Source organism: Varanus komodoensis, unplaced genomic scaffold (assembly GCF_004798865.1).
Source record: "Varanus komodoensis strain SLA01 unplaced genomic scaffold, ASM479886v1 scaffold55, whole genome shotgun sequence".
Lineage (NCBI taxonomy): Eukaryota > Metazoa > Chordata > Lepidosauria > Squamata > Varanidae > Varanus > Varanus komodoensis.
This window is the reverse complement of record NW_025336157.1, coordinates 459,933-473,073: the sequence shown is the minus strand read 5'-3', so window position 1 is coordinate 473,073 and position 13,141 is coordinate 459,933. Positions and strand designations below refer to the sequence as shown.

Sequence of the window (13,141 nt, the reverse complement as noted above, 5' to 3'; positions counted from 1 at the left end):
GGCCGGCTGCTCCCCGGCGCGGCGCGGCGTCCCCGGACGGGCGCGGGGGCTCGCCCACCCGCCTGCAGCCCCCGGAGCCGCGCCGCGGCGGGCTGGCCCTCCGGTCCCGGTCCGGATCGCCGCCCGCGCGAGCAGGGACGCGCGTGGGGCCCGTTCTGGACACGCGTCTCCCTCGGAGGGCCGAGGCGTCGGCGACGGTGGGCTTCCTCGGGTTTGCGGCGCAGGGTGGACGCGGAGGGTGGCTGGACCTCTGTGCGTGTGCAGAGGGCGTTCCCCGCGCTGGGGAGCGCAGTCCGCCTCTGCTGCAACCAGGTGCCCCCCCCCATGTGTCGTGGCACGACTCCCATCAGCCCCAGCCAGCATGGGAGTTGCATCCATCACATCTGCGGGGCATGCCTTAAAAAAAACAGACGGTCCCAGACTCCCCTGCTGAACTACTGGTGGTTCTTTGTGGGTGTCATGTAAGGTGAGCAGGCGCTCTGCACATGGTCAGAGCTGCTTCCTGAAGCCCTGGAGCGAACATAGGAAGTAGCACCCAGAATGGGTGTTCTTGAGCAGGTGCAGAGTGCATCATTCTTGTCAGGGCCTGGAGTGCTTTGTTCCTGGGAATTCCTAGGGGTCTTTTTTTGGGGGGGGGGTCAGTCTCGCGCTCTCTCCGCCTCTCTCTCTGTTGCCCATTTTGGCTCAGGCCCGCTGCCTGCCTTTCCCAAGCCCCTCTTCTTTCGGCAGTTGGAATTCTCAGATGCTCCCTAACTCCTGAGAAGGACATACCGGTTTTCCTCCATCCCCTGCAGACCAGTTTGGCCCAGTTTGTAACTCCTCTGGTTTCCTTCCAGGGCCAACTGTGCTTGGACGGAGGGGAGGCTGATGCAACGCTTCTGGCCCCCTGCTTCCAGATAACTCTTCCCCGATGGCTCCCCAGGCTGAACCCAAGGACTCGTAAGTAGCCGGGGAATATGGGGCCTGGTTTGGGGGATATAAATCAGAAAGGGGCCAGGTATACCTAGTTGATACCTTCCCCCCAGAATGCTGGGACTGAATGGGAGGCTGCAAAAGCCGGGCGCTTCTTCCTCCAGCCCAGTTTGTTGAACTTTTGAATGTCTCGGGACTCCTGGAGGCGAGAGCAAAGTTGTTTGTTTATTTTTAAAATTTATATTCCACTGAATTGGCTGGAGGGCCCAGACAAACAGAAACGCATTGTAACAATGACAGTAAAAACAAGTGCTTAACACACAGTAAGGAAAAGACAAATAAACACAACAGTACATAGCTGAGGGTTATTAGCTTGTAAATTAAAGCAACAAACCAGTTAAAATAATCCAGATAAAATCAATTCTTAAAGTGCCTAGAGAGTTTAAATGATAAATGTCTACCGTGCTAAGATATTAGATTTTTTATTTTACATTTTTTCAGGCAAGTGCTAGGATAAGCTTGTAGGGGTAGCCAGATAATGTGGTGGGGCTGAACTCCCAGTTTAAAAGCCATAATATTCCTCACTGGCCAGTCTCTCAGGCTTACATGAGATGCTAGAGATGAGCAGAATAAGATAAATTGCTAGAATTATTGCTTGAATAAAAAGGGACTATTTCAGCAAGATAGAGCGGCAATTGTCTCTGGGGCTGGTAGGATTTGGAGTCCCTTATCATTTGAAGAAGGGCTGTAGGCTCCCCCTACAAACTTATGATCAAAGCACCTTTCCATCTCCTGGACATAAGATGTATTTGACGTTGCCTTTACATTTTAAAGTGCTGAAAACTTAGATTGTTTTTGCTCTGATCCTTTTTGTGACTCCGGGGCTGTTTTCCTCGCTGGCTTGACATGAATTGGGACAGTTACAGAAATGGTTAGCATTTTAGAAGGCACAGCTCCAAAAAAAAAAAAATAATAATAATTATGGGCCTGTTTTTATTGTTTGTGTGCTCAGTTATGCGTCTGGGGGCAAGAGAAGTCCTCTGGCTGGGTTGATTTGCATGAATGACAGGTTCACCGGTTTTGTGCTTGCCACTTTTCTGAATAGTGGACAGATTCCCTTTAGTTGTCCCAACTTCCTGCACATTTTCCTGTCCTCCTGCTCCCATCCCGAAAAGTAGTGGTATGTCTTTATTGCTTGTAGTCACAGGCCACCACAAATGTGAAAGGAGAAACAAGAGGATGCAGTAAAAATATAGTCCAGTTTCCAATGCAAAAAGTAACAAACCATTAAGGACCATAAAAAGTATAGTAGAAATATAATAATTAGAGGAACCTCACTAAATCACACACCCTCCATGGGAACAAATAAAATAATCCTTATCTGAGTGATTAGTATAAAATTGCATGGACCTCATTAGCCTTCGCTTTTCTAGCAGCCAGTTAGAATAGATGCCATCCCTTCTCTGCAAACAGTAAACAGGATCTTGTCCAACGAAGGTCAACTTAATAAAAAACCAAGAATATGATGGAAGAATCTATACATTGGAGCACTGAAGTAAATGGTATTCAGTGTTCTTAACGTCACCGGGGCTGCGAGTCCTTGTCATCTCCTACTCAGATAAAAGAAGGTATAAAAGATCATATATAAAGATCATATAAAAGGGGCAACATTAAGAACCGAAAGTAATGCTGCAAATGAACGCTGTTTTGTGTAATGGATACCAGATGGAGTATTACATTTGAATAGTACAGTGTAAGTCATACACTGAAAAGATTTATTAACTTACTTATTTAAAACATTTATATCCTGTCCTATATGAGAAAGACGTGAACTCGATTTTCCTGTCCAGAAATGAGCAGAAGTTGTAAATTTCCTTCTGCAGTAGAGAAGCATTTCGTTTCTCTCGCTGGTGGGGGAAGGAGGAGGCAGGAAGGGAAAAACAAATACACGTTTATCTACGCAAACCTTTGCCCCGGTCGAACTTGCATTTCTTGCTGCTGCTTTTGCTGCTGAAGTTGAGATAATTTTTAGACTCGGTGCTGGGCACACCCATGCTGGAGAAAGCCCCAAAACTAGCCATTCCCCAGCTGGACAAGAAATATTCTGACCGTTTGCTCATCTTTCCCCCCCAAACCACTAGGTTCCACTGCGTGGGGATCATTTTCTTTCTCCTTGGCCTGGGGACTCTTCTTCCATGGAATTTCTTCATCACAGCCATCCCGGTTAGTACTCTGTTGGGATCATTTTCTGGATTTTTCCCAGCTTGGCTTAATCCCAAAATTTAACAGTGCTTTCCAGCCAGCTCACGTAACAACGCATTATTATTCACAATTATGGGAAGTTCTGAGTCCATTTCCATACGAAGTTGTGTTTCCTCAAGATCGGCATCCTCAGTTCTGCCGTCTCCCGGGGGGGCTTGGTCTTCATTTCCCATGAGCCCCAGCCAGCATGGATGTTGGGAGTTGAAGTCCAGAACATTTTGGGGGACACCCAGCTGCTAGAGATGCAGTCAATATTTTTAAAAAATCGTTTTGTTTGTTCTTTCCAGTGACTGGGCATTTTGCAGTCTTTGTTTTTAGTTAACCATTTTGTTGTGTCATCGGGAATGGCAAACTGGGGCTAAGCATTAACCACGGTTCATTCAAACCAGCCATGTTCAAACTAGGTTTTCTGAGTATTTATTTATTACTTAAAAGCTTTTATATGCCATCCTATTATATAAATATCTCAGGACGTCTTACAGTGCAAGCAACAAACAACAACAACTTCAAATAAATGAATTCAAACAGTAATAATGTATAAAACAATAAACAGTAAATCACAAAATAAGATGCCGGCTAGTTTAATGTAGGCCACACTTCTTGATTCAGAAGCTGCAGTAAATAACAGCAGAATTTTCAATCTCCTTTCCCTTGCTAGCACAGAAATTTATTTACATCATGCCAAACCCCAGATGGGGGCATTCCACCTTCCACCTTCTCCCTTCCACCAGCTTCCACCTTCTCTCACTGTTGGCAAGGTGGGATGTGAATTGGATCCAACAACAACTTGAGGGTTGTGTTGTGTGAATCCCCAGTTTACTGGAGCATCTGATGATGTCAGATCTGCTGTATCTGATCTGATCAGAATTTGGTGCTGGGATTTCTGCCAGGAACCCTGAGTTGCACCACCTTTGGTGAGGGAGTAGAAAGGGAGTAGCCATTCAGGAGTATCTGGAATATATTTTTTAAATCGCTTCGCCATCTGCGTCTTTGTGTTCTGGGTGGGAAAGAATGAGGTTGGTCTGGCTTAGCTTTGGTGCGGCGTTGCTATTCCCCGGACTTCTCTGAAATGGGTGTTATAATACAGATGAAGAGAGTGCCTCAGGGCATGGGCAAGGTGCCCTTGCTGGCATCTTGGTGTGGAGGGGCTTCTCTCACATCTGGCCCATTCTCATGCTCTCCGCAGTATTTCCAGGACCGGCTCATTGTGGGGAATTGCTCAGCCAATGGGAAAGATGGGAATTGGACCTCGCAAGACCCGGGACCTGCAGCTCCCTGCAGGGATGACTTTAACTTCGGCAACTGGCTCGCACTCCTGTCTCAGCTGCCGCTCCTGCTCTTCACCCTCCTCAATTCCCTCCTGTACCCGTGGTGAGTGATCCCCGCTTAAGCCCAGCTTAGCTCCCTGATCTGTGCCTAGACTCTGCCTCGTTCTGTGAACGCTCTCCAGTTTCCCCTTGCTGGGTTGTTCCCTTGCAGACACATGGGCCCCTCGTTACAGGAAGGATGTAGCCAGGTTGGAGTCAGTGCAGCGCAGGGCCACAAGGTTGGTGGCCGGATTGCAGGGGATGGGGAACGAGGCGAGACTGAGGGAGCTGGGTCTCTTCAGCCCGGAGAAGAGGAGACTCAGAGGGGATCTGCTGGCGACATGCAGGCATGTGAGGGGGTGTCACACGGAGGTGGGCAGAGTCCTGTTCTCCCCTGCAGAGGAAGGCAGGATGTGCTCCAACAGAGCCAAGCTCAGGGAACCCAGGTTCAATTTGGAGGCCAGGAAGCACTTCCTGACAGTCAGGACCCCGAGGGTGAGGAATGGGCTTCCATGGAGGTGGTTGAGGCCCCACCGGTGCGGGTGTTCAAGGACAGGCTGGACGTGCACATGGTGGGCATGTCATGAGTGGAGCCGGCTGGTGCCGGAGGTCAGACTAGATGGCCCGGGAGACCCCTCCTGACTCGCTCTGTTTCTATGTTTCTGTGTGTCGGCACTGACTGAGCCGAACGCTTCCTCAAGTGGCCAGGGACAGTGAAGCCTCGGCCAGTGGGGTGACCCTGTGGCAGGCGTGCCACGGCCTCGGCCCAGGCACAGGGGGAGCAGGTGCGGGAGCGGCCGTGGGCCCCGGCACCTACTGCAGCAAGTGCTAGCCGCATGGCGGGCAGAAGGTGTGTGGCTCACAGAGGGAGGAGGCCTGGGGGGGCGCTGCTGACGGGCCCTCCAAACGGGGGCACATCTTTCCACCTCTTCCTTTCTGCCCCTGCGAAGCATACCGGACAAAGTGCGGATCTTGGGCAGCCTTGCCGGGATACTAGTCCTCTTCGTGCTGACAGCCACCCTGGTCCGGGTGGAGATGCCGCCCGCAAGGTTCTTCTCCATCACCATGGCGAGCGTCTGGTTCATTAACTGTGAGTCTGCGGATCAGAGCCCCCGTTTCTCTTTGAACCCTCAACCAAGTCAGGAAATGCTGACCTCCTCTTCCTGGATCCATGCTGCCCTGTGTGGCAAGGGACCTGTCTGCATTTCACCTGGGGGAGAGAAGAATGAGGGGCAGTGTGAAGTAGTGGTTAGAGCAGGGTTGCTGCCCAGCTGCTACCCCGAGGGCCAGATTCCATGTTGGAGTAGCTTTCAGGGACTGCATTACAGTGGCACATGGGACAGGGGGGAAAGGGGAACGGGGCATGGCCAATTAGGGCATCCCTGGAAGAGCAGATTGGAACCCAGAGCTAGCTTCTAATTCTTTAAGCTGTGCATCAGGCAGAAATCCAACCGGAGCAGTTTCCCCATCCTCGCAAAGCATCAGAGCATCACACACAGTCTTGCCCACCCAGCAGCCGAGGCTCAAGGCTGGCAGGGTTTCAGGGGGTGTTTGGGAAGGCTCAGGCCCCACATCCTGAGCGTGTCCGCCTCTTTTCTCGGCTCTCCACAGCTTTCTGCGCCATCCTTCAAGGGAGCCTCTTTGGGCAGCTGGGGTCGTTTCCCCAGAGCTACAGCACGGTTTTCCTGAGCGGCCAGGGCATGGCAGGGACCTTTGCCACGACGGCCATGCTGCTTTCCTTGGCGAGTGAGTACCTGCTTGCGGGACGGGCTGGGGAGGGACCCGGGCACCCGCCCCTGCGGCAAACCGTCAAACAGGCGAACCTGCAGAAGTGCTTGGCCCGCTGGCCCTGGGGAAGGCGTCTCTAAATTAAAAGTCCAGGCATTTGCACCGTATCTCGCAGGGGACTTGCGATGCCTCCGTCTCACCCCGTGGCATTCTTTCCGTCCCCGGAAGAGCCAAGCGGGAAAATGCCCCCAGTAGCCTTGGTTCGTCGGTCTGTTTCAGGCGGCCTGGATGCCCAGACTTCCGCCTTGAGCTACTTCGTCACCCCCTGTGTCGGGACGCTGATTTCAATCGTCTGCTACCTCGTCCTGCCCTACAAGGTGAGACGAGGCTCTTTCGTCCGGCCACGAGGTCATGGGAAAGCGAGAGACGGGCCTTTGCGAGTGTCGTCCTTGTGCCTCGCAGAGGGGAATTGCGGGGAAGCCGATCCGGGGATGCAAACCAATTGCTTTTCTCTCCTCAGGACTTTGCCCGTCACCACCTGGACAAGAGCCGTGAGGAAGAGCCCGTCTGTGAGCTGGAGATGAAGACTGGGCTGCTTTCCCCAGGTCAGTGGGCTTGAGGGGAGGAAGAAACAGGATTTCCGCAGTGGGTTTTCCCGGGTGATGCATGCGGTGTCTCGGGGAGATCGGGGGATCGTAAAAGAGGCTTCGGGGGGATTCCGACTGGAAGAGGACCGGAATATGCAGCTGTGAGGCCTGGCCTGCAAACCCAGAGAGGAGCCGTTGTGGAGTACGGGTGGAGTGTATCGAACCAAGTTGGTGCTGAAACATGGGCTATGTATCTGAACCCAGCCACACTAACAAGTCATGGTTTGTTAATGAACAGCCTATAAAGGGAACCCCTCCGGTCTTGTTGGGCTGTGAACAGTGAATTGTTCCCCATGGTTTCTTGTCTTAGCTGGGTTCAGACGACACGGTAACCCACAATTCTGTAGCAATCCGCAGTTCCACGACAACCCACACTTAACCTGTCTTCCACCCTTGAGGGTGGGTTATTGTGTTGTCTGGACCCAGTCACTAAGAAACGGTGAAGGTCTTACCACTCTCAGTGATCGAATGCCAGGAGCTGCCTGACAATGTAACAATGGGGACTAGTCACATGGCCAGTCAGACAGGAGAAGCGAGGTGAGGTGGGGAGCTTTATGGGAGAAGGTGATTGGAGCCCCGCAGTCACCTGACTGCCATGTCTGTGCCAGTAGAAGATGGTGCCCTGGTTGTCCCTGACGGCCCGCAAGAGGAACAGCTAAACCAGAGTAATGGAAATGTGGTAGTGGAGCAGCGGGGCGTGAAATGTCCCCCTCAGAAGATGAATGGAAACAGCGGGACGGGACTTGTTCCACCGAAACCGTCCATCCTCGGGGTGCTCAAGAAGGTAGGACCTACAACCACGACTCAGTGGTAGGATGTGACCCGCTTGCTTCCTCTTATTTCCCAGCGGAAACAGCTGTGGAAAATGGCCAGGGGAGTCTGGAGAGATTCTGCCCCTCAGTTCCGCCCTGGATGGGTCAAACAGGCATCTTAAATAGGTCCTGGGGTGGGAAGTTCCCATGTCGGGATGCTTACGGTGCAATCCTGTCCCTATTTCGGCCAGAGAAGGGCCAAGACCCTGCACAGGCCTATTTGCTTTGCTTGTGCAATGTTTTGTACCCCTGATGTATTTTTACACCCTTCATCTCCGACTGCTGTCAAAGGCAGTGATCTGGGTAAAAGGGGTGTCCGGCACCTTTCCGCGTTCCTGAGCAGGAGCAGAATCTCGCTCCAAGCGGGTCAAACAAGCGGCCACCTTCTTTTCTGTGAGTCGAGACCGCGCGTGATTTTGGTTGCATCCGGAGGCTCACTTTCGATCCCTGTCAGATGGAACCAACAAGGAAAATAATTTTTTCTCGGGTTCCCCCCATTGCCCATATGTCTCCTTCGGACCATCCGGTCGTTGGGTGATCCCTTAGTTTTCGGGGGTAACGAGGGATTTTCCCCGTTCTGAAAAATGGATTGCCTTTCCTTCTAAGTTTGGTTATTGGCAGTAAGGATTAAAGCTTAGATTAAATAGATAGATTAAATGCTTAAAAAGGCAACGATTGGGCTGTGGAGCTTCAGTCTTACCCAGAATGCAGCCCCAAGAGTGTTTCTGAAACGGAGTTCGGCTTTGGGACCCCAAGCAACGGGTAAAGGCAGGGCCAGCATCTAAGAGCAGGCTGCTGGGATTTGTTGCTTTCCTGGGGTCCTTTCTATTTTTCCTCCCTGTTGCAGATCTGGCAGCTGGCGCTCAGCATCATCTTGGTCTTTTCCATCACACTTTCTGTGTTTCCTGCCATCACGGCCAGCGTCTCCACCGTCTCCGAGAATAAAACGTGGCGTGAGTGACCGGGGTCTTGGGGAGGGGGGCAGGTGAAGCAGGGTTGATCGGGGCTTGGGGGAGCCGGCAGGAGGGCCTTGTTCCGCCGAGTCCCAAAACCGGAATAAATACCATATGCAAATTGTTGCAAATATATGCAATGTATACATGGGTGCCATGTGCAGACGCCTTGAATGCGGTTGCCTGTTTATCCAATTTTCCTGTTTCCCGACCCTTTTTGAACACTGTGTTTAAAGACGTGTGTATTGCCACATCTTGCGTCCCAAAGCAAGTTATGAATCAAAGATGCAAGCATCCTTTTTTAAAAAAATGGCAAATCTGGTGCAAATATGTCTGGCAGGAATGGATCCTTATGTGGGTGTCAAAGCCAGTATTCAGTAGAGCAAAGGAAGGACAAGGGGCCGTACCTCATGATATGATCTGGAACATGGAGGGCTTGCAAGGAAGGGGGTGTTCCCCCTCCCCTACTCGGTTCCTCGCCCCACTAACACTAGTATTTTCCTGGCTGTGAGAGGGAGATCTTGGCCTTGTTCTCTGGAGGAGGAGGACCTGACTTTTGCAGCCTCTTTAGGCCAGGAATGCCAGCTGCCGAGAATTCCAAGAGGACTAGCACCTTGAGGAAAGCACCAGCTCAGTTCCCGAGCGCATGCTGCCCCTTTCTTCCCATCACCTCATTTCTCTGCCCCTTCTCTCCCCCTCAGAGAAGTTCTTCACCCCGGTTTGCTGCTTCCTGCTCTTCAACATCATGGACTGGCTGGGCCGCAGCGCCACCTCCTACTTCTCCTGGGTAAGCGGTCGGACGTGTGGCAGTGCTGCCGGCGGGGGAATTCCTCCCGCCCCATACCGGGGACCGGAAGCACTGTCCTCGCTTGGCAGGCTAGACTTGAGCCCACCTGAATGCTAGACGCCGGATGGGACATGCTGGACTGCAGTGCCCATCAGCCCCAGCCAGTGGTGAGGAATGATGGGGGTTGTAGTCCAGCAGCCTCTGAAGATCATCTCTGGGTGCTTTCACCATTTGAGATTGGGTGGAGGTTTAAGGTTTAGTTGTGCACCTAGGAATGAATTCGGGAATCGGCTCGCGCGCCGTTCCGGGAATGTCTGCGATGCGCGTTTCCACTCTTCGCAGCCCGAGAAGCACCTGCGGCTGCTCCCGGGGGTGGTCGGCCTCCGCCTGTTCCTCGTCCCGCTTTTCCTCTTCTGCAACGTCAGCCCACGCGCCTCCTTGCCACTGCTCTTCCGCCAGGACGCCTGGTTTGTCCTCTTCATGCTCGTCTTCTCGCTCTCCAACGGCTATTTCGTCTCTCTCTCCATGTGCCTGGCGCCCAAGTGAGTGGAACAGTCCCTCTCCGGAAACGCGGGGCACAAGTATTAACAGGGTGTCTGCACCGGTTGCTGGTTCTCCCTGGGGATATTTATTTATTTACTTAAAGCTTTTATAGAAACCTAGAAACAGCGCGAGTCAGAAGGGGTCTCCCGGCCATCTAGTCTGACCCCCGGCTCCAGCCGGCTCCACTCATGACACGCCTACCAGGTGCATGGCACCAAAAAGAAAAACAGTGTCAGGCGAAACCTCTGGGGATTAATTTAAGGGCCAAATTCTGTTTCCGGGCTCTTCGGTGTCACTTGCTGGAGGTGTGCAGAGTTATCCAAGTATTTTACCTGAGTAAAATACATTAGCCGAGTATTTTGGCTTAAAATGCCCCCTTTGGGCAAGCCAGCCTTAGCAGAGACATTTTGACCTTTTGGAAGGGGGGTGGGTGAGGATGCGTGGAAGTCACAGAACCATCAAATGACCGGTGGTTGGGGAAGGGGGTGGAGGGAGAGCGGGGGGGGGTGTCATGGTTAAGAACTCAGTGCTGGGACTCAGGAGGTCTGGTTCGAGTCCCCGCTCGGGCATGGAGCTCTCTGGGTGACTTTGGGCCAGCCCCAGACTCTCGGCCCGGCCTACCTCACAGGGTTGTTGTTATGAGGATTTGGTGGGGTGGGGAGAATTAAGCTGCTTGAAAGAAAAAGTGGCAGGAAGAAAGGCCTGACTTTGACCGCTGGCCAGATGCTTCCCCTCCTTGACCGAAAGCTTTCTCGTCTCTTCCCCAGGCAGGTGCAACCCCACGAAAGTGAACTGGCCGGAGCAATTATGACCTTCTTTCTGGCCCTGGGTCTCTCTTGCGGGGCCGGACTGTCCTTTGCCCTCAAAGCTTTGCTTTGACGATGCCACCATGAAGCAAACAGTCTTTTGGGACTTGTGGGGGGTTTATCCTCTGCCCCCTCATTTCCTTGAAGCCCCCTCCGTGGGGCTGAAGGGAAGCGGAGGCTCCTTAGCCATCTCCCGACGAAGGGAAGGGTTCCTTTTGTCTGCATCGGGTTCGGCCCGTCGTCCTCTGTTTTTTGCGTATCTTCCGGCTGACTCTTGGGTTTTTCTGGCAGGAGAGGGCAGAAGTGAGAATTCGCAAGACCCCGCTTTATGTAAGTTGAGGGGCTTGACCCGCAGCCATTTCTGCTTGTAGGACCTACATAATGCACACAAAAAGGGAAACTTAGAAATATCCGCACACCTCACATTTCTCTTCTTGACACTGGAATCCAGGGAACATTTGGTTGCATGACACACAGTTACTTTCTGGGCTTTACGTCCCTCTGAAAGGTGAAGGATAGAGAGGTGGAGAAAGGCAGAGGAAAGCTAAATTCACCCTTCTTCCAACGTGAATTGGCTTTGGGTAGCAAGATAACCCAAATTCTCTGCTTCCCCGTTCAATTTCTCTCCTCTTGGTCGTGTTGAACGACTAAACCATTTGTGGAAACAAGAGGACTAGTAATTGCCTTCTTTGAATGGGAAAAAAGCTCAAAAGACCTCAGGTTCTGTGGCAGCTTTTCTAATGCACACTGAAAGAGCAATTGAATGTATGAAATTTGTTTCAGGCCTTCCTCCCACGCACAAATCCTTGCAAGTATTTCTGCATCTTTGCCTGCCCCCCGCTGTTACGGTTTTAAAATATGCAAGATTTGGAAACACATAGGAAAAGGGAAAGAAAGAAAGAAAGAAAGAAAGAAAGAAAGAAAGAAAGAAAGAAAGAAAGAAAGAAAGAAAGATGGTAATAGGTTTCATCATGCCTTTTGAAACTGCAGTGTTTCATTTTCTAGCAAAATTTGTGGAAAAAAGCCAAGTTCATTGTAGAGAAAGACAGAACTATATTATTGTACACTGGTCTTTGACAACTTGATGTTCTCCAGATGTGTTATTCTGGGGTTGATGGGTGCTGTAATCCAACGTATCACCCTCAGCTGGGAGGGTGCGGTTTCAGGGAGAATGGCATATGTTATCTTTCTGGTATTTCTGGGCAATTCAGTAGATTTAAGGAAAATCATTTCACAATGAGCTTTCCAGGGAAATGATCTGGGAATATTGTGAGCTTGTTAATGGTCCTTTGTTAGGTCCAGTCTCTGGCCTCAACTGAATGCCTAGAGATGTTTTTCTCAGCCTCTGACAGGAAAAAACCTTCAGTACAACTGACGTGCTTCAGCCTCGCTGTTGATTTTAGCAATAATATACAGAATTGATTGTGCTTCAGTGTAAGCTTCTGCGCTCTGCTCGTTCGGCTACGAGGAAACTCAGCATCAGGAAGAGAATGCTTTTGTTCTGCCTTTGATTTTACACAACTCGAGTCTCCACAGGGATGCGTGTGAGCCAGTCCGCACAGATCCTCGTGCCGCACGTGTGTGAGGTCGTAAAGGAGTCACAAAATACGCACAAAATATGCACAATGTGAAGAGAGGCATGGTCCCCTAGTCAGTTGCGTTTCCGAGGAATGCCTGAACAGAGCTAGAATTTGCTTTTAAATATGCCAGTAAAAATGCAAACAGCCTGCAATTCAATTATGGACCTTTTTTTGGTCTAAGCATACATAAAATCGTACCCTTAGTGGCTTAGTATTAGCTTTATGAGAGATCAAAGGGCAAATGTGATAACGTGTTGTTTCTTTTAAAGAGGACTGTATATTTATGTTGTTTGTGATACGAGTAATTTTTTTAACCAGGTCTCTGCAGGCGATTCTGTTGAAGTAGCAGCAGAATTCAGAAGTTTTTATTCTTTTTTTAAAATAACATTTCCGTTGCATGTACAATGTTGAATCATTGCTATAATTAGAGTTAACTATGGATTTCCCCACCGAGGTGACCTTTTTTGAATTAAAAAACAAAACCAGACAATGGTTGAGTCTCTCCTCTCCTGCTTTATGAACACCCCCAGTGGGAAAAAAGCCCACAGCTTTTTCTGCAGGGCTGCCACCTGCGGCCTCCTCCCCACATGCAGCCCCCCCCTTGCAACCCCATCTGTAGTTCCCCGAGTCTGAAAAGGGAGGGGGTGCAGCTTTCCCCATAGCAAGCCGCCAAATTTTCCTACACCGCATCTCTCTCCCTGCCACCCACTGCCCTCCATATTGCTGGGGAGGCCCCCGGTACCGCCAGAAAACAGGCAGTCCCGTAAGCCTAATTTGCATCTTTTTAAATTGTGTGTGGGGGGG

At 51.0% G+C, this 13,141-nt stretch overlaps 1 protein-coding gene across 5 annotated transcripts in view; it reads left to right on the top strand.

Moving 5' to 3' along the window:
* The window catches only part of SLC29A2 (solute carrier family 29 member 2), a 15,107-nt gene extending 2,278 nt beyond the window's left edge, over window positions 1-12,829 (top strand). For 3 of the 5 annotated variants that reach the window (XM_044448343.1, XM_044448341.1, XM_044448344.1), the window contains exons 2-13: window positions 837-939; window positions 3,054-3,135; window positions 4,361-4,545; window positions 5,432-5,571; window positions 6,093-6,227; window positions 6,489-6,586; window positions 6,730-6,814; window positions 7,465-7,640; window positions 8,516-8,621; window positions 9,323-9,408; window positions 9,751-9,950; window positions 10,719-12,829. In XM_044448343.1, the coding sequence (XP_044304278.1) occupies window positions 911-939; window positions 3,054-3,135; window positions 4,361-4,545; window positions 5,432-5,571; window positions 6,093-6,227; window positions 6,489-6,586; window positions 6,730-6,814; window positions 7,465-7,640; window positions 8,516-8,621; window positions 9,323-9,408; window positions 9,751-9,950; window positions 10,719-10,830 (1,434 nt within the window). In that variant the 5' untranslated portion in view covers window positions 837-910 and the 3' untranslated portion in view covers window positions 10,831-12,829. Of the gene's footprint in view, window positions 1-133; window positions 198-836; window positions 940-3,053; window positions 3,136-4,360; window positions 4,546-5,431; window positions 5,572-6,092; window positions 6,228-6,488; window positions 6,587-6,729; window positions 6,815-7,464; window positions 7,641-8,515; window positions 8,622-9,322; window positions 9,409-9,750; window positions 9,951-10,718 lie in introns of those variants that run through there. The other 2 variants (XM_044448342.1, XM_044448345.1) reach the window with 2 other exon arrangements.
* Window positions 12,830-13,141: the final 312 nt, after the last annotated feature.